This window comes from Rhinopithecus roxellana, chromosome 21 (genome assembly GCF_007565055.1).
Source record: "Rhinopithecus roxellana isolate Shanxi Qingling chromosome 21, ASM756505v1, whole genome shotgun sequence".
Classification (NCBI taxonomy): Eukaryota; Metazoa; Chordata; class Mammalia; order Primates; family Cercopithecidae; genus Rhinopithecus; species Rhinopithecus roxellana.
The window spans coordinates 2,748,226-2,767,964 of record NC_044569.1 but is presented as its reverse complement, the minus strand read 5'-3'; the positions used below and the strand labels follow the sequence as shown (position 1 = coordinate 2,767,964).

General features: G+C 43.6%; 1 protein-coding gene across 1 annotated transcript in view; it reads right to left on the bottom strand.

The window, feature by feature from the left end:
* The window catches only part of LOC115895506 (laminin subunit alpha-3-like), a 96,258-nt gene that overhangs the window by 22,353 nt on the left and 54,166 nt on the right, over positions 1 to 19,739 (bottom strand). Inside the window, exons 3-6 of the mRNA XM_030926088.1 lie at positions 7,214 to 7,331; positions 5,723 to 5,841; positions 3,876 to 4,046; positions 867 to 958 (exon numbers count right to left, since the gene is read on the bottom strand). Of these exons, the coding sequence (XP_030781948.1) occupies positions 867 to 958; positions 3,876 to 4,046; positions 5,723 to 5,841; positions 7,214 to 7,331 (500 nt within the window). The remainder of the gene's footprint in view (positions 1 to 866; positions 959 to 3,875; positions 4,047 to 5,722; positions 5,842 to 7,213; positions 7,332 to 19,739) is intronic.

Genomic DNA, 19,739 nt, shown 5'->3' with positions numbered 1-19,739 from the left:
GCAAAATATACTCAAATTAAAAACAAAAAGGGTACATTCATGTTCACAGCAGCATTATTCACAATAGCCAAAAGGTGGACACACCCCAAATGTGTATCCACAGATGAATGGATAAACAGAGTGTAGTATATACATATATACAAGAAAATACTGTTCAGCTATGAACAAAAAGAAAATTTTAACACATGCTCAATATGGATGAACCTTGAGGACATTATGCGAAGTGAAATAAGTGATGACAAATTTAATAAGCCAGTATTTGTTGCAAAAGGAGAAATACTGTATGCTTCCACTTATATGGTACCTAGGATAGTCATGATGATTGCCAGGGGCCAGTGGTAAGAGGAAACAAGGAGTTGTTTAACAGGTATAGAATTTCAATTTTGCAAAATGAAGAGTTCTGGAGATTGGTTGCACAACAATGTGAACATAGTTACCACTACTGAACTGTCACTTTAAAATGGTTAAAATAGTAAATCTGATGTGTATTTCACCACAATTTAAAAAACAAGGATTTGAAATGTATACCCCGATCCCATTAAATCAGGAATGACAAGTGTTATTTCTCTTGCCAGCTCTAATCAATTGGCTGCCTGAGGTATGTCTTGGGGGTGATTTGGTGGCTGGGACACAGATTATCCAGAGTGCTGTGATTGATTAGCCATGTCTGCCAGGGCCCATAGCGATTATATGAAAGAAAGTGGAGAGTTGGTGGAGAGGAGGCACACACCCCCACCTATTCATTGATCCTGAATCATTCCTATTGAGGACAGGAACCTAGAAACATTTAATGGGATGCATACATCCACTGAAATAATTAGACTTATTCATAGTAAGGCTGAAAAAAATCTGCACAGTGTACTTACAGTTTTTCAGGATTGTTTGCATCGCACACTTCAGCATGGCCGTTGCAAACACACCGCCCACCAATGCTGATGTCCTTTATGCTGTAATAATACTGCACGACAGAACACAGAACATGCAAGTTTCACTAAACAGTGACAAAAACTTTCTCTTACTAGTCTTTAACCCACATCTGCTGCCTCTGCTTCCCTTTTAAAATTCCGTATTCTTGAGCCCTACACTGGGATGTAACATGTCTTACAAAATAAACACATTCCTCAATAAAATGTAATAACATACTGCTGAATTTGTACATTTAAAAAAATCAGGCCGGGCGCGGTGGCTCAAGCCTGTAATCCCAGCACTTTGGGAGGCTGAGGCGGGTGGATCACGAGGTCAGGAGATCGAGACCTTCCTGGCTAACACGGTGAAACCCCGTCTCTACTAAAAATACAAAAAACTAGCCAGGCGCGGTGGCGGGCGCCTGTGGTCCCAGCTACTCGGAGGCTGAGGCGGGAGAATGGCGGGAACCCGGGAGGCGGAGCTTGCAGTGAGCCGAGATCGCACCACTGCACTCCAGCCTGGGCGACACAGTGAGACTCCGTCTCAAAAAAAAAAAAAAAAAAAATCAGATGCTTGAAGTTCATGAAGGGAAATTGCCTTAGAAAAGAATCATACTTTATCGCCTATAGGAAAGGGATTAAGAACGTCCAAGTTTATTTTTTATGTAAATTAAAATAATTTTTACATTATGTTCTATACAAATGAATTTTATACATTGAACATATTTATTTATCAAAACTAAATTTTTATACCAAAAATGTTGCACTTGCTTTGTGCAAAATACTATCCCAGGTTCCAGGAAGGGAGACAATATTTACAGAGATGGATCCAATGCATCCCTGAGACTGGAGGGGCCACCAGGATTTGCTGAAGCTTTCCTAGCACAGGGTCGGAAAGACTAGAGTCAAAGTTTCAAGCTCCAGAAAGGCCAGACAGAGCCAGCTCAGATCCAGCTGAAGATCGGCCCCTAAACCAGGCCACAAATATGTATAGATCCTCTCATTGACAAGGCCCCTCTCCAATATGTTGGAGGCCTCTGCAGTGGTGACAATAGGCAGCTCCTCCTGCCAGCTCCCTTCCTTCTCAGACTTGGCAGGAGACTGCCCAGGATTTGGGAGGAATGTGAGGACTGTAGAACAATCTTTCTCATTGAGGCCATGCTGCCAGTGAGAAGAATATCTGTCAGCGAGAAGTCTTTGAATTCACAAGGACAAGAGGGTTTTTGTCCCTTTATTGTTGTTGTTGTTGTTGAGTGTGGTTGCCTTAAAGAGCCCTATTGATTTAATGTTGGGGTTCTGTTCTGGTTCCCTCATTAAAACCTGTTAAAGTGTCAATGCTTCCTGGAAACATCTTAGTCTGAAGGCATTAACAGCCCCCCTTGTTAATACAGATAAAGTCAGTATTACCAGGGCTTTCCATGACAAATTAAGACTCAGGGGCTTTCCTGCTGGCCACTGTAAAAGTTCCCCTCCACACGTGTTAAGGGCAGCAGCAGCAAGAGAAACCCCAGTCAGCCTTCACCCAGCAGCACACGTGATGTGTGTCATAAGGTAGCTGGTATCATATTCCTCCATGAGAGAAGCAACCTAAACTTGGGGGGTTAAGATTATGTATTATGTATGTGATACACTCCATAAAATAATTATTTAATGGAGAGGCCTGTATTCATCTAAGTGAAAAGTAATATACATAGATATACATGACTGCAAATCTTGCAACCCCCAAAAAGACAATTTAAGAAAAAAAAAATTGGTAAGGTACATTTGTGGCAGTGCTCCAGGGCACATGGAGGAACAGCAACACAGCCGGGCTACAGTTTATGAGAAAGTCCAGCCCTCCCTTGCAAACATCCATCCTCAGATTCAACACAGTACCCAACTACACAGAAGCTCAGAGGGAGCTGAGGAGAGCAAAAAATGCAAAAGATAGGCCACCTACACCCAAGGTGCCTGCCTTTCTGTCAAATGCTCAAAACTGTGGCAATACTTACACTTTTCCCTCCCTTCCTTTCCCAGGTCTCTGATGTTACCTATATAAAAAGCCAAACTCTATAAGGTGCACTGGGCATCTTCCATTCACCCTCCGGGTCTGCTCTCCTCCTTCTCCACCCTGTCCTGTGCCTGGGAGCTGAACTTTATGGCTGCAACCAATGGACTGTCTTTCTTTCTGGCTTCTTTTTTGGTTTGACCAATGGAAGGCACCAGCAGATCAGAGGGTGGAAGAAGAGTGAGCTCAATATATTGATTCTGTGGGCTCCCTCTGTGCCCAGGAGACAAGTGTACTGCCCTGACACCTGAGAGTGAGAGATGTTCATGGTGTACCTCCAACACAGGAGAGGGTACTAGTGCTCACCAATACCTATGTGCCTCCATTTCAGCTAGATGACATCACCAAGCCTCCTTGCATCTAAGTGAGGCTATAATATGACCAGTTCTTGCCCATAGAAGTAACCACTGATGAGAGGCAGGTAGATTTTTCTCTACACTCTCTCTTCCCTCATCTGATGACCAACACATAGGGGATCCAGAGGAGGACTCTGAGGTCCTACACAATGGCTGCATCTCTAGATAGAAAGAACCTGCTTCCCTGAATGACTGTGTGAAGCCGATCCTACCTGCTGACCCATGTTAAACTGTAATATGAGCAAGAAACAAAGCTTTATTTTGTTAAGCCACTGAGATTTTGGGATTGTTGGCTGTAGTATTAATTATCCCATCCAGACTAGTACCAGACTGACTATAATCGTTTGCCTTTCATCTTCTTTGAATATAATGATTTTTCTTCAAACAGCCATTTTTATACGTCATTAGATATAAACTCCTAATTATATCTAGTATTTCAGACAACAACTCCCACACCTACATCATTACAGGCTATAAAGGTTACTTAAAAGAGTTCGAGGCAATTAATTTGGTAAGCCAAAAAAAATGAATAAATAAAGTAACAAAACAAATGCTCTGACTACTCACCCGCCGAGTGACAGTTGGATCTCGCTGGGCTTTGGAGATGAGGTGTCCAAGAAGCGTATTGGTTCGAAGAAAACGCAAGCGGATGTTTGTTGCCTTGGTAAACTCCCTCAGGGTGTGAGAGAAAGTAAAATTTTTTGCACCTGGACGACCGTTTATCAAGGACACCACAACCTAAAATGACCACACACACATAAAGGGGGAAAAGGTTCCTTTTATCAAAATTTAGCAGCAAGTAAGCAAAAATAACTCACATGCCCCAAGGCATTTGGTTTCTCTAAGCCATTTGGTATTTGTAGGGGGTTTTGGATCTTGTTTATGTCTAAAAACATCATTGCTAGTCCCATCATCTCTCATACTTCCTGGTTCCAAGGTCTGGCAATATGTCTTTGAAACTTGGACTCTTGAGAGATGTTATCATTTCATTTTCAAAGCTTTTGTTCTATCAGTGTAGTTGTGGGACTGTAACACTATGAAATGTTGAAAACATAATGTTAAAATCTGTAAATATAAGGACACACCTTTGTTAAGCTGCATCAAAGAAATAAAGCTAAAGAAACCCAAACATCTACATGAGGTTGAAAAAAGGAAATCTCTAGATATAAAGTTTGACAGTAATCGGGGAGGGGGGGGAGAAATCTGTGTAAACCCTCCATTTTATTTTAAAGCCCAAAGTGATGAAGCCCAAGTGTCAGCCACTGGAAATATGAACCACTCATGAGTTGTCAGAAGACACCACATCCACATGCTCAAGTAAGGTCTCTCTACTTAAAGAGAGGGAGGCTGACACCTTTGATGGAAGTTTATTTGAAACTCAAAACTCAGTTCATATTCATTATAGCCTCAGAATTGCCAGGGAAATCTTCGCTGATTGTTTCGCCTGTGTTTGCCCATCTCCCTTAACAATAGCCAAGCTAACTTTACAAGGGCCAAATGCAACCCCACAGGGACAGCAATTTTTTCTCTCCAACAGATTATACCCATTCTACCAAAAGGGATCAGAGATCAGGTAGGATCAGCTCCATGCAGCCATGCAGTCATTCAGGGAAGCAGGCTCTTGCCATCTAGAGATGCAGCCATTGTGTAGGACCTCAGAGTCCTCCTCTGGATCCCCTACATCTAGTCATCAGATGAGGGAAGAGAGAGTATAGAGAAAATCTACCTGCTACCACCAGCCCCTCCTCTTCTCACTCTTACGGGGGATCATGGGATCATGGGTGAAGAGGTAAGGGGTCATCATTTCAGTTACCAGCAACCGACTTTCTAAAAACATCACCAGAAAGGACAGTTCAAGACCTGTGGGCCTTGAATCAAGAATCCTGCCTTTCGGCTGGGTGCGGAGGCTCAAGCCTGTAATCCCAGCACTTTGGGAGGCCAAGGCGGGCGGATCACGAGGTCAGGAGATCGAGACCATCCTGGCTAACACGGTGAAACCCCGTCTCTACTAAAAAATACAAAAAACTAGCTGGGCGAGGTGGCGGGCGCCTGTAGTCCCAGCTACTCGGGAGGCTGAGGCAGGAGAATGGCATAAACCCGGGAGGTGGAGCTTGCAGTGAGCTGAGATCCGGCCACTGCACTCCAGCCTGGGTGGCAGAGCGAGACTCCGTCTCAAAAAAAAAAAAAAGAATCCTGACTTTCTGGGGATAACTAAAATCCCCCAACAGAATTTCCAACCTGGTTCATTCTGGGAGCACTCAATGTGATTCCTTAACTGTTCAGTCCCAAGCCCTGTTTCCATCTTGATCTATGTTAGATGTCCTTGAAAGTGCAAGTTTCGCAATTATGAAAAATTGGATATCCTCATGTTCATTTCTGAGTCTTATCTCTCCCAGTCTTCCAAATCTACTTACCTCACCATTTTCCAAAGGTACAATACGGGAATATTCAGTAACACAAAGTACATCATCATCCTGGGTGACAGCCATATTTGCCTCCCGCCCGAATTCTTTTAAACAGTCTACTTTAGAATCTAGAAGGAAAATATTTTAACATTATATAACAAAATATTATCATTTTGTTGCAAATCTCTTAAGAAGACTTACGTTTCCTTAAGAAAATACACAAAGAAAGAAAGAAGAGAAAGGCATTTAAAACTTTTAGAGAAAAGCTGAGAATGGAGTTTTTAATTCATGAAAGAAAATACCAAGCCATTTCAGGCCAGTTGACTTTCAGTGGCAATGCTTGGAGATGCAGCGCTAACTCCACACTCCTACTTAGGCAAGTTTATCTTCTAAGGAAACCTACTGGAAAACCCAATGCCTTTATAAGCAAAATTCTTGTCCACCTCTGCTCATCACAGGGTTTAGAAACCCTGACATTCTTCATTAGTGAAGGTAACAGAGTTGAGGTGAGTAAAGCACAGCATAGGATCTATAAAGATGGAACTTAGCTTCTAATTCTGCATAAAAGGAAAAAGATGGGAGATGACAGTTATTAAAGTCATCTCATCGATTCACAGCTTCTACCGTCTTACAGGTGCTCCCAAATAGTGCCAAGAACTGTTATCATAAAAGCAGTTTCTACTTCATTTCTGCATGTGGTATCCTTGAACACATGCTTGAGAAATGGGGATATTCTTTTTTTTTTTTCTTTTTGAGATGGAGTTTCTGTTGCCCAGGCTGGAGTGCAGTGGCACAATCTCAGCTCACTGCAACCTCCACCTCCTGGATTCAAGCAATTCTCCCACCTCAGCCTCCTGAGTAGCTGGGACCACAGGTGCACACCACCACACCTTGCTTATTTTTGTATTTTTAGTAGAGACAGGGTTTCACCATGTTGGCCAGGCTGGTCTCGAACTCCTGACCTCAAGTGATCTACCTGTCTTGGCTTCCCAAAGTGCTGGGATTACAGACATGAGCCACCACGCCCAGCCAATGTTCTGAGAGTAATTTAGAGGTTAAAAGTGACCAGTCCCTAACTAGTCATACTGAGAGATTATTTTTCGTTTCTTTTCTTTTTTTTTTTTTTTTTTTTTTTGAGACGGAGTCTCATTCTGTTGCCCAGGCTGGAGTGCAGTGGTACAATCTTGGCTCACTGCAACCTCTGCTTCCTGGATTCAAATGATACTCCGACCTCAGCCTCCCAAGTAGGGACAACAGGCACGTGCCACCATGCCTGGCTAATTTTTGTATTTTTAGTACAGACAGGGTTTCTCCATGTTGGCCAGGCTGGTCTCGAACTCCTGACCTCAGATAATCCACCCACCTTGGCCTCCCAAAGTGCTGGGATTATAGGGGTGAGCCACTGCACCCAGCCAAGATTAATTTTCTAATTAAATCCATAGTCTTGATCTGTTCCAAGTAATTAAAGCCACACATAACATAGTAGGCAAGATTACTTACGAGCAAAGTATTGCCATGGTGAGTAGGTGCTTCCAAAATCTACAGATCTTTCCAAGACCCAAAGATCAGGGCGAGGAGAATTTGCAAATTTGATTAAAATGTAGGCCACATGGAAGAGCTGATAAAACAAAGGAGACACCGTTATTAAAGTCATCTCATCGATTCACAGCTTCCACCATCTCTATATGATGCTGATTCCCAAGGCAACATGTCCCACCACAACCCCTTGCCCAAGATCCCGATCCTGACTCCTAACTGTCTATTGGACATCTCTGTGGGGAAAAGAAAGAGAGATCAGACTCTTGCTGTGTCTATGTAGAAAGAAGTAGACATAAGAGACTTCATTTTGTTCTATATTAAGAAAAATTTTTCTGCCTTGAGATGCTGTTAATCTGTAACCCTAGCCCCAACCCTGTGCTCGCAGAGACAGGTGCTGTGTTGACTCAAGGTTTAATGGATTCAGGGCTATGCAGGATGCGCTTTGTTAAAAAAGTGCTTGGAGGCAATATGCTGGTTAAAAGTCATTGCTATTCTCTAATCTCAAGTACCCAGGGACACAATACACTGCGGAAGCCTGCAGGGACCTCTGCCTAGTAAAGCCAGGTATTGTCCAAGGTTTCTCCCCATGTGATAGCCTGAGATATGGCCTCTTGGGAAGGGAAAGACCTGACCATCCCCCAGCCCGACACCTGTCCCCCAGCCCAAAACCCATAAAGGGTCTGTGCTGAGAAGGATTAGTAAAAGAGGAAGGCCTATTTGCAGTTGAGATAAGAGGAAGGCATCTGTCTTCTGCTGGTCCCTGGGCAATGGAATGTCTTGGTGTAAAACCCGATTGTATGTTCTATTTACTGAGATAGGAGAAAAAAGCCATAAGGCTGGAGGTGACACAAGCTGGTGGCAATACTGCTCTTTAATGCACCGAGATGTTTATGTGTGTGCACGTCAAAGCACAGCACCTTTTCTTAACCTTGTTTATGACACAGAGACCTTTGTTCACATGTTTTCCTGCTGACCCTTTCCCCACTATTACCCTATTGTCCTGCCACATTCCCCTCTCCGAGATGTTGGAGATAATGATCAATAAATACTGAGGGAACTCAGGAGAGACTAGTGCCAGCCCAGTGTGGGGTCCTCCGTATGCCGAGCGCCAGTCCCCTGGGCCCACTTTTCTTTCTCTATACTTTGTCTCTGTCTCTTTCTTTTCTCAGTCTCTCATCCCACCTGATGAGAAATGCCTACAGGTGTGGAGGGGCAGGCCACCCCTCCACATCTCTACCCAGTGGCAGCCTCTCAAGCTGATCAAATTCAAAACAAAAATCATTATCTTTCTTTCTCCACCAAATATAGACATTGATATCATCTTTGTCATACCTTAACCAATATGCCATTCCATTTCAATCAGTCTACAGTGCATCTTAAAGTCTATGCATTCAGAAAAGTCTGACGGCAAGCAATAGTCATCACATGCTAAGCCCTCCCAGGGCCAAGAACCAACAGAACAGCCCAGAGTGTTTCCCAGCAGTGTCCTAAACCTGGTTCCAGGTCTTGGAGAGATCACGGCTGCCAGAACTGAAACCCGAGCAGCTGTTTGATGGAGTGGTAGCACTCCTTCCCTGTGGATCTCCTCTGGTCTCATCTTTTCCTGATTGTTCTCCCTCTTAACAGCTTTCTCCTTCACCCTCATCACTCTTTTGCCCGTGGCCAGGATGATGCAAAAGTATGGAAGAGATAAAGTGGGGCTTCAGTCCTGCTTTCTTCACCTCCCACTCTTCAGGTCCATGGCCAGGAGCCTTTGCAGTTTATTCCCATTCCTTCCCCCAAAACTTGGCCGGGCGCGGTGGCTCAAGCCTGTAATCCCAGCACTTTGGGAGGCCGAGACGGGCGGATCACGAGGTCAGGAGATCGAGACCATCCTGGCGAACATGGTGAAACCCCGTCTCTACTAAAAAATACAAAAACTAGCCAGGCGAGGTGGCAGGCACCTGTAGTCCCAGCTACTCGGGAGGCTGAGGCAGGAGAATGGCGTGAACCTGGGAGGCGGAGCTTGCAGTGAGCTGAGATCCGGCCACAGTACTCCAGCCCGGGTGACAGAGCGAGACTCCGCCTCAAAAAAAAAAAAAAAAAAAAACTTATTTGGCTTCAGTTTTGAACCCTGAGGTTCTATTTCCCAAAGAGCCTGGTATGACATTGAACCCAGTGTTAAACAAATCTATGCTAATGTATTAATGAGTGAGGATTATCTCCACCCCACTCCAGGCTCCCTGACCTCAGGCAACAGATTTCCCGGTGACTGTCTGAGGAGCACTCCCCTCTAGCCCAGTAAAGCCCTTTGAACCACAGGCTCCTCTAGTTGGGGAGGAGGGAGTGCTCAGACCCTGTGGGTTCCTTTTTTTCCCAAGGGAAAAAAAAAAGGACTTTCATCTTAATATTTTTCACAAACAATAGTATGATAAGAGTTGTTGTTTGTTTGGTTTTTGTTTTTTTAAGTCTGAGAACTGCCAGCTAATGTAAACATTCCAAACCCCAAAACAGAAGCCAAAGTATCTAGGACAATGAGACTCAAACTTTTTGTTCTCAGGACCCCCTTCATATTTTTAAAAATTATTGAAGACCTAAAAAAGCTTTCATTTGTATGAGTTCTATCTATTGATATGCACCATATCTAAAATTAAAGTTAAACAACTTTAAGATAGATATACTATTAATTCATTTAATATAATAAACATTTTACATGTTAGCATAAATATATTTTTATTAAAAATTACTATTTTTTTTTTTTTTTGAGATGGAGTCTCGCTCAGTTGCCCAGGCTGGAGTGCAATGGCGTGATCTCGGCTCACTGCAAGCTCCACCTCCTGGGTGCACGCCATTCTCCTGCCTCAGCCTCCCAAGTAACTGGGACTACAGGTGCCCGCCGCCACACCAGGCTAATTTTTTGCTTTTTTTTTTTTTTCTTTTGAGACAGAGTCTCGCTGTGTCGCCCAAGCTGGAGTGCAGTGGCCGGATCTCAGCTCACTGCAAGCTCCGCCTCCCGGGTTCACGCCATTCTCCTGCCTCAGCCTCCCGAGTAGCTGGGACTACAGGTGCCCACCACCTCGCCCGGCTAGTTTTTTGTAATTTTTAGTAGAGACGGGGTTTCACCGTGTTAGCCAGGATGGTCTTGATCTCCTGACCTCGTGATCTGCCCGCCTCAGCCTCCCAAAGTGCTGGGATTACAGGCATGAGCCACCGCACCCGGCCAACTATATTTTCTAAAACATTAAATTTTTGGTGAGAGCAGTGGCATTGCTTTACATTTTTGTGAAGCTCGCTAAGTGTTGGGCTTAATAGGAGAAAGCTGGATTCCCACACCTGTTTCTTCATTCACTCTGATGTGATATGTTGTTTGGCTGAAGTATTTGAAGATCTGGCCTCACATAGATCTGTAATAGAGGAAGGAGGACCTCTGGCCTTGTAGACCTCCCAAAAGGTCTTGGGGACCCTCACAGGTTCTCATCCATACTTTGAGAACCACTCCTTTCAGGCACAGAGATTTACCTCTTGCTCAAAGAAGCCCCTTTACTTATCTCTGAGGAAGGAAGAATTGTCACACTGACTACTGGAAACCCTAAGCTCAGCCAGTTCTGTCCCTATCAAACATTTGCTCTTTGATCTTGAAAAAAGTGCTTATTTGGGCTCAGGTTAACACTCCCAAGTTGTATACCAACATGCGGAAAAAGTGATCCAACCTCATAAAAACTAATTAGGAATTATAAGGTACTCTGAAAATCATAAAGCAATACTGTAAAGGTAGGTGTAACAATTTCCAAAGACACATCCCATTATTATGTAGTGAAGGAATTCATAGGAAATCCAAGAATTCTTGTTTGGAAAATCAGAGCAAATATATTTCACTAAAAACCCTTCGCACATCTCTCTCAGACCACATCAAAATAAGGCCACTGTTAATTATGTGAATTCGATAGACTACAAATGAAACTTTTTTGAATACAGTAATCATTCAAAGCATTCTTAATCCCTTCCACCAAACTCCCACAATCATAGCACACATACCCCTCTCAACTATTTATCTAATAGGTCATGATTTAATGAATACTGTCTTTCCATGTACCATGTTAAGCACTTCACAAACATTCTCTCATTTAGACCTCACAATAAGAAGCGGAGTTTTATTAACCCCACTTTAAAGTTGAGGAAAGTTTGGCCTAGAGAGGTTAAGTAACCAGCCCACACCTTGCAGGAATAAAAACACTGAGCCTAAGTGTATTCCACCCACTGAGTGTTTGCAATGTCACAGGACCTAATAGGTACCGAATATTTGATCTGTTTCATCTTGAGGGGAAGAAGTCATCAGAGAAGTGCCAAACATCATTATTTCCTAATATGCTAAAGTTCTATTCTATAGAGCCCAGGGTGGGGCGCTATGTTATGATATATCTCAAGTGTTAATTGAGGGCATTGGTTTTCTAAAGTTATAGTTTCTGCCACTGCAAAGCTATGTGAACAAAGTAGCTTCAGTGGCTCAGAAGGCAGCCTCTCTTTGTTTAGTTTCATCTTTTTTCTAGGTAACATTTGATGCCTTTGAAGCATTATGACACTTAAAAATCCCAACTCTAGCAGCAACTGATGTTCCCCTCTGCCTGTTACAGTATCCTGCCACCCAGGCCTAACTTAATAAGTCCACTGATGGCACCAACTCATCTTCCAGCACTAACTAGCTAGAACATGCCACTTTTCAATGTTTCCCTCCCATTTTTGTCTTAGGAATTATTTCTGAGGTTCCCCAATGTATGTTTATGTGCTCTGAATATATTGGTGGGGTGCATCTTTTTGGTTTGAATCCCATTTGCACCAAGCGACTATACGTGTTATTTATCGCCACCCCTGCTGTGTAACATGCTCTGGAATCTTGCCAAGGCCTCCAGCTCTGCGGCAAATCTCCTCTGACACTTGCAGATTCAAAATGTCATAGTGAGGCAGAGTGAGAGGTCTCCTAAGTATGTTCACAGCCCGGTTCAGGCATGTTAAGCCAATAGGTAGGGATTCATTCTGTTTTGCTTGGTAATTTTAAATTATATGCTTGTTGAATCACTCCTTCTGTTAACATTCCTTTTTCACTCTCAGTACTTATGCTTACTCTTTGGCCACTGAGAATACTTCAAAGCACACATGAGTGATGCTAGAGATTTGCTGATATAAACGAGGACCCTCTGTGAGACTAGAAAGCACCAAGCTATGGAGCCACTGTAGGTAGAAAGGCAAAGTTGTGCATTTTCAAAGAGATCATATTTGGGGGTCAGAGATAAGGGGAGAAATGATGGAGAGGGACTGAGTTGTAATCTCTCCATGTGCTTTTGTAATAAGCTAAAGATAGCTTGAAGTGTGTTGGTGATTGTTTAGGTAGAGAAACAAAGTAGTCTTTTAAATAATGTTTTAGTAAAGCAGATAATGATCATAAAAGGGAGAGTGTGAGGCACTTCGACTTCAAAAGACTTCAAGGTAAGTAGGGAAGACAAGAGGGTGTCCTCTGATCCTTGTTTCTCGCCGCAGGGCTGCATGCTCTGAAGCCTCTGAAATCACAGCTTGGTATAGCCTGTCCTCTGTTCATTTCAGGCCTTTCCTGGACTGACTGCATGTAACAGGTGTTCAGTACATGGGTATGAATGAATAAATGAGTGGATGGATGGATGGCTAGTAAAGCTGTGTAACTACTACTGAGTTCAAGGGGCAGGTACCAGCTGGCAAACACAGAGACAGAATTGAACCCCATAGTGGTCCTACCTTGGTGTCTAAGCTAAGTTGTAGTAGAATGAACTCCCCTGGGGGGAAAATCTCTGCCCTGTAACCCACTGGCTATGTGACTCCAAGTACATCACTTACTCTGAGATTTCATTTATTTGCTCATAAAATGATCAAAACAGATATTTTTTAAGAAAATGAAGAAGAATAATATCTATTTCATACAAATTTGATATTCTCCTTCTAAAAGAGCACCTGTCATGCACTGTGGTACATATTTGTTTTCATCTGTCATTCCCACTAGGCTGTGCCATCTTTGTGTCTGAATCACTCCTGTATCCTCAGAAAAGGGGCTTAATACATGTTGTTGAATTGAAATGAAACTAACAGATGGGATTGTGAAAGTGCAAAATACTGTGCAAGTACACTTAAAGTCACATCCAAAATAAGCTTCCTACTCAGCTAAAGAGTACTCCCTGTGCCAGAAAACTCCAAGTTTGTAATAAAAGTGAGATCAGTCTGTCAACAGCTTTATAATTTAATAAACATATTATTCCACAAGGTGGCATTTCATAATTTACTTCTCCCAACTTTTTATTTTGCATAATTTGTAAACCTATAGGAAACCCTAAAGAACAATACAATGAATACTCATATGCTTTTCACCTAGATTCACTGTTAACAATGTGCCATATTTTTTTGTTCTCTACACACACACACATACACACACATTTTTGATTCTTTGAAAGGAAGTTACAGACATCATAATACTTTCCTCCTAAATACTTCAGCATGTTATCTTCCAAGAACATGGATATTTCTTCTACATAAATTCAACATTTTCATGCTTAAGAAATTTTACCATATATTCAAAATTGTATTTAATACATTGTCCATATTCAAATTTCCCTGATCCTCTCAATAATCCCCATTGCATTATTCTCCCATTTCAGGATTTCATCAAGGATTACATATGGCAGTGAGTTGTCAGGTCTCTTTTGTCCCCTTTGATCCACAGCAGTCCCCCAACATGTTTCAACCTTCCTGACACTGACATTTTGAAGAGTCCAAAATGTCCCACAGTCTGTTCTAAGTCATAACGTTCCATCATAGAATTGGTCACAGAATCACAGAACATCCCCCAGTCTGAATTTGTCTGCTTATTTTCTCATGATTTGACTCAGATGGAGAATTCTTTTTTCTTTGTTTTGAGTCAGAGTTCCACTCTGTCCCCTAGGCTGGAGTGCAATGGCACGATCTCAGCCCACTGCAACTTCCACCTCCTGGGTTCAAGCAATCCTTGGACCTCAGCCTCCCAAATAGCTGGGATTACAGGTGTGCACCACCACGCCTGGATAATATTTGTATTTTTAGTAGAGACAGGGTTTCTCCACGTTGGCCAGGCTGGTGTCGAACTCCTGACCTCAAGTGATCCACCTACTTCAGCCTCCCAAAGTGCTGTCAGGTGGGGCATTCTTGGCCAAATCACTAGCTGGGTGGCACTTCCTTTTCATGATGTCAGCAAGAGGCGTGTGAAGCCAAGCTGTTCTATTATTGACAATGCCAAGTTTCATCACTTGCTTAAAAAGATGTCCATCATATTTCCCCATCATAAGTTACATTTTTTACATTTGTAATTAATAAGTAACCTGGGGAAGACACTTTGAAACTTTTTTTTTTTTTTTTTTTTTGAGATGGAGTCTCGCTCTGTCACCCAGGCTGGAGTACAGTGGTGCCATCTCGGCTCACTGCAAGCTCTGCCTCCCGGGTTCATGCCATTCTCCTGCCTCAGCCTCCCGAGTAGCTGGGACTACAGGTGCCCGCCACCACACCTGGCTAATTTTTTGTATTTTTGGTAGAGATGGGGTTTCACTGTGTTAGTCACTGTGTTAGTCACTCTGTTAGATCTCCTGACCTCGTGATCCAACCGCCTCGGCCTCCCAAAGTGCTGGGATTACAGGTGTGAGCCACCGCACCTGGCCAAAACATTTATTTTTATTAACTAAATTACAAATCTCCCTACTACCCATGTACAAAATACAAATACAAATTATGAAAAAAATAAGTCACTAAATATAGAACCAAGCAATTAAATTTACTTTGTGGTTGGTGTCCATTTGAAAAACTTATCAACTGAGCCAATTTTATAGACTTTTTTTTAATTGAGAAGAAATGATGGCAATTGAGTAAAATTCAACTGCAGTTTAGTAACTTAGTTTGACTTTTTTTTTACAAAATGAGGTACAATCCTCATAAAACAACCAAGGCCAGGGATGAAAATATAACCTAGCCAGCCTGAAAAGGGATCCTTTTAATCCTGGCCCAAAGAGTCCATCTGCCAATAGTTCAGCAAGAACACTTCTTTCTTTTGGGTTTGTCATCAACTTTGCTGAAAAACTCAGGCCCTGGCACTATCAGAAAGAGTGTGCTTGGTTTAGGTCTAAGGAGGATTCTCAGCTCCTCCTACTGGTTCCAGAAGTACCTGCTCACCTACAGGAGAGAAGGTGGATCACTCCAGAAACTTAGAGGAAGGGGCTCAAGAGGTCCCTAAGTCCCCTCTCACTCTAGCATCTCATTCTGAGGGGTACTCACTGCATTGCTGACAAGTTCTGGCCATTACAGGTTTCCTCCATGTTTGTCAAAAACTTTCTCTCATCAGCCCTCCTTCCCCTGTGGAGTACCACAGATTTCTACTCTTCGTCCCACATGGCAGCCTGCCCAGAAGTTAAATGCCCACGTCCTGTCTCCCTAGGTTCTTTTAAGCAATCGAGATTCAAGTCAGCAGGAGGCAAAGATTAGGGTGGAAACTGGAAAGGAGAGGAGAGAGTGTCTCACTTTCTAATGTAAAAGAACCACAGGAGCCTGAGAAATAAAATCTCTACACCAAAACTCAGTCTAAAGATTTGGGTCACCACAACAACTTGGAAAATGACAATCTTAATGAAAGATTTCAGGGAAAAAAAAAATGGTAAGACAAAGGGGAAGTTGTTAGGTATGACACCTAGATTTTATACTGATAAATTTTGAACTCTAGGGGAGGAAAGAGAAGGGTTGATGACATATGGCATAATTTTCAGTCCTTGTGGTCTTTAATCATTACTCCCTAAATAGATTTAAAGTGCAGAACTTGAGACCAAACTGCTACTCAAGAGCATTTTATCTACAACTAACAATTTACAAATAGATTTGGTGGTGACTATAAATAAACTGAAGTCAGCCAGAATCCAACAGCTCTGAGCTCAATTTCATAACTGAGTCTTGTAGTTTATCCTACTCTCTGTAATGACTTTCAACTGTCATGGATGTGTTTTGTCTGGGACCTGGTTCTCCTTGTAAAACTCACTTTTTCTCATTCACACTTTTTTGATAATTTACGAGAAAATTAGGTATGATATTCAATTCACTCACTGAACGGATGAGTAGCCTAAGAATGTGTCTGACAAACTTTACAGAACAAAGGAAATTCCATAGTCACGTTCTTCCAAAACAAAGAGATTTAACTAACTCAACTTTAATAACCAGCAACTGAGTTACCTAAATCCTCCTTCAATCTATTTATATTTTTTAGACCAAACAACTCCTAAAAATATATGGATTTTTATAAGTGGCTTACACCAGAATAGGCTTCAGCAAAATATTTCTCAGTGATGATAATTTGTCCTAAGTCAGATTCTAAATGATGTTATTGTCGCTTTTCATAAATAAGTTCATACCCTCCATCACACTCCAGTTTCCTCCTCTTGGCCAATATGCTTCTATCTAAAGAGTGTTAACATTTCTAGTCTGCACTCATAATGGTTCTTTCCAACCTTTAATTGTCATATCTATTCCCTTCTCCCTCTGTTACATCTTTCTTAGGATTCAGGATCCTTGGCTAACTCACAGTTTTACTTAAGGCTGAAATTATCTTTTGCTGCTTTTCCAATGCCCTTACTCATGTCAGGACACTTCAGAAACCTTTCTGACTACATATCTAAAGGGCATAATGAAGCTCACTTAAAATGGCTCAGTATGTTCACTTTTATTAGTCAGAATATTTATTTTGGGAATGAGCTCTATGTTAGAGTGTCACTTCAAATCAGCCGGGCTACAGATTAAATATTCTTCTTGAAACTTGCCCTTTGCCCAAAAGCTGCCTTTGCTTTCTGAACACTATATCCCTTAATTTGGTAGTTGTTGTACCGTGGTCTGGGGTGTCTGGAAAATCAAAGGGGATATTTTGTTGGTTGTCACAATTACAAACCCAAATAAGGTAAGAGGCTGTGCATCTGCAGAGGCACCAACCCGCACTCTAAGAAGGTCACAGTTCCAGGATTAGGAGGCCCTTCTCTGGGTGCTTAGATGTAGCACAAGGGACTCTGGGCAACTGTCCAGAGTCAGGCCAGAGAGGAGGCCATGGTGCAGGTGTCTGTCTTTTTTGCTTGACTTCCAAGGATCTGAATCCCCTTCGCACCGTATGAATCTTGCTGAGAATAGAATGCAACTCCAACTTTAGAAGCTGAAAATACCAGCTTTTTCAGCTCCCCTGGCAGGTAAGGCAGCAGGAATGTACACCCTGGGCTCAGTGAATTGCATGATTCCTTCCAAGCGTCTGTATCTAGAGCAAGTGATGCAAAAAGGCAGAGACACTGAAGAATTCTTTCTGGAAGTGGCTGTGATGGCAGCACTCCAGGGACATCTCACTTCCAGGGACAGTGGCTGATCCCAACAGGGGTGTGCTGAGTCCCCTGTCCAGGCTCAGGGCTGACATGCGGTCAGGACTAGCCATGGCAGGTAGCGTTCGAACACAGTCGTGTCCTCACAGGTGGGCTCTGTGCCTTCTGCTGCTGGGTGGTCCTGACTGTGCTGCTTCCTTCACTTCTGCTCATTTCTGGGCCTGATTCTCCATGCTCCTCAAACTCCCACCACTTCCCACCTTTGCTCCCTCCACCCTCAATGAGTCCTGTTTTTCTTTCACTAGCAAAATCAAAACCACAAAAAAAGGAATGGCTTCCTTTACTTTCCCAAGTCTACGAATGCATTTGCATCTGTACATCTGCTCCTTCTCTCCAGACGGAGGAAGGAAGGAACCTCTTCCTGTCAAAAGCCAATCCCTCCCTCCTCTTGCTGAATTGCACTCCCCTGCCTTCTGTTGGACCCACCCATCATCGGCTGGCAAATGTCTCTCCCAACCCAAAGAAAAGAAAACACCTCTCCTTCCATCCAGATCCTCTTCCAGCCCTACCCCACCTCTCTTCTCCCAACACATCCACACCTCAACCGCTGTGCGGGGACTCACTCCCCTCTGCTCCTCCAATTCTCTCAGAGTTCAGGTCCCCGTCCAGGCTCGCCTCCCTCCACACTCTACTTCCATCTTACACCACCGATGATTGATGTAAATCTCCAGCCCAGACTTCTCACATAGACTTCAGTGCCGGATTTCCTGGAGGCATGGCACTTCCGCCCCAACTCAGCGTGACCCAAACTGAAGCTTGACCCCAGTCCCCTGGAGCCTGATAACTCCTACTTAACCTCAGGCCTCCGAGGAGCAGTCCCTCTAGGTAGTTGTCTGCATTCTGTGCTTGATGCAGCACTGCACTTCTCCTTTAAAACACTCCTCACAAGAGTGATTAAATAATCAAATCTAGAATGCACATGGCCTTATGAATACAAGACACGCACTCAGTCTTCCTGCTCACTCCTCACCTGCAGCAGGAATCCTCTGAGCGCATGCTACTGTGGGCCAGGGCAAGGCAGGTATCCTGCCTGGATGAGGGCGATGCTGGGAGTCAGCCAGAACCCTAAGGATTCCACTTACTTGGTGTAAAACAGGACAGCTCAAAGTCACTTTCACTGTGATAAGAAGGCACATCCCAGGTGAACTCTTGGATCAGGATGTCGGAACTTCCCTTGAGTTCCAAATGCCCCCACATAAATGCTCTGGATCTCCCAAGGACCCCAGCAGGCATTTTTCATAGCAGAACAAATGTGTGGGTCAGAGTGACACTGCAGGGCAGGGGGGTTAAGAAAGGTCACCACGGAATGGGGTGAGGGAAGGTGGCTGGGAAGTGGAGTGCAGGTGGATTCCATGCCCAACGCACACCAGAACTGGGTTTCTGTCCCATCAGCATAGGCTGGGAGCCAGGTGACTTGACTGGAATGTCCCTGAGCCTCAGTTTCCTGAAATCTAGCTCTGGGATGTCACTGCTGGGAACTAGGGCAGGGATGGCAGCCTACCCCAGAAAGGACATGGAGTATAACAGGAGTCAGGGAGGTGGACAGGTAAGCCAGACAGATCCGCCTCAGAAGGTGTGGGTTAAACAGAGAAACTGAAGCCAGCAGTCTTGGCTCTGGGCACATTCAGCGAGCCTGGGGACAGCATATCCTACTCTGTCCACTGGAGGAGGGGACTAATGGTGAGGGTGGGGGAAGCATTTTCCATGCCAGCAAGGACTATCCCACTAAAAACAATCCAGCTATTTCTTGGGGAATTAGGTCTGGGTCTTAAGAGGGTAGGTGGTAGTGGCTGAGCATTCTGGAGAGAGGCCTCTGGGCTGGAGTATGGGAAACCCCAAGGTCCCTCACCCCCAGCGTCCACACAACGACAGGTCTTGCCCTGCACACCTTCCTTGGACCCAGCTCCACCCCTTCCCTTAATCTCTCATCCCTTTGTCTTCCTTCCTTAAGCTCTTCCCAATCCTGGGAGCCTTTTGCGCTCCCTGTAATCCAAAGCTACACAGAGAGGATTTAGGATTTAGGATTTTCCCCCAAGATCAGTATTGGCTTCTACCACTCTATCTTGCAAATG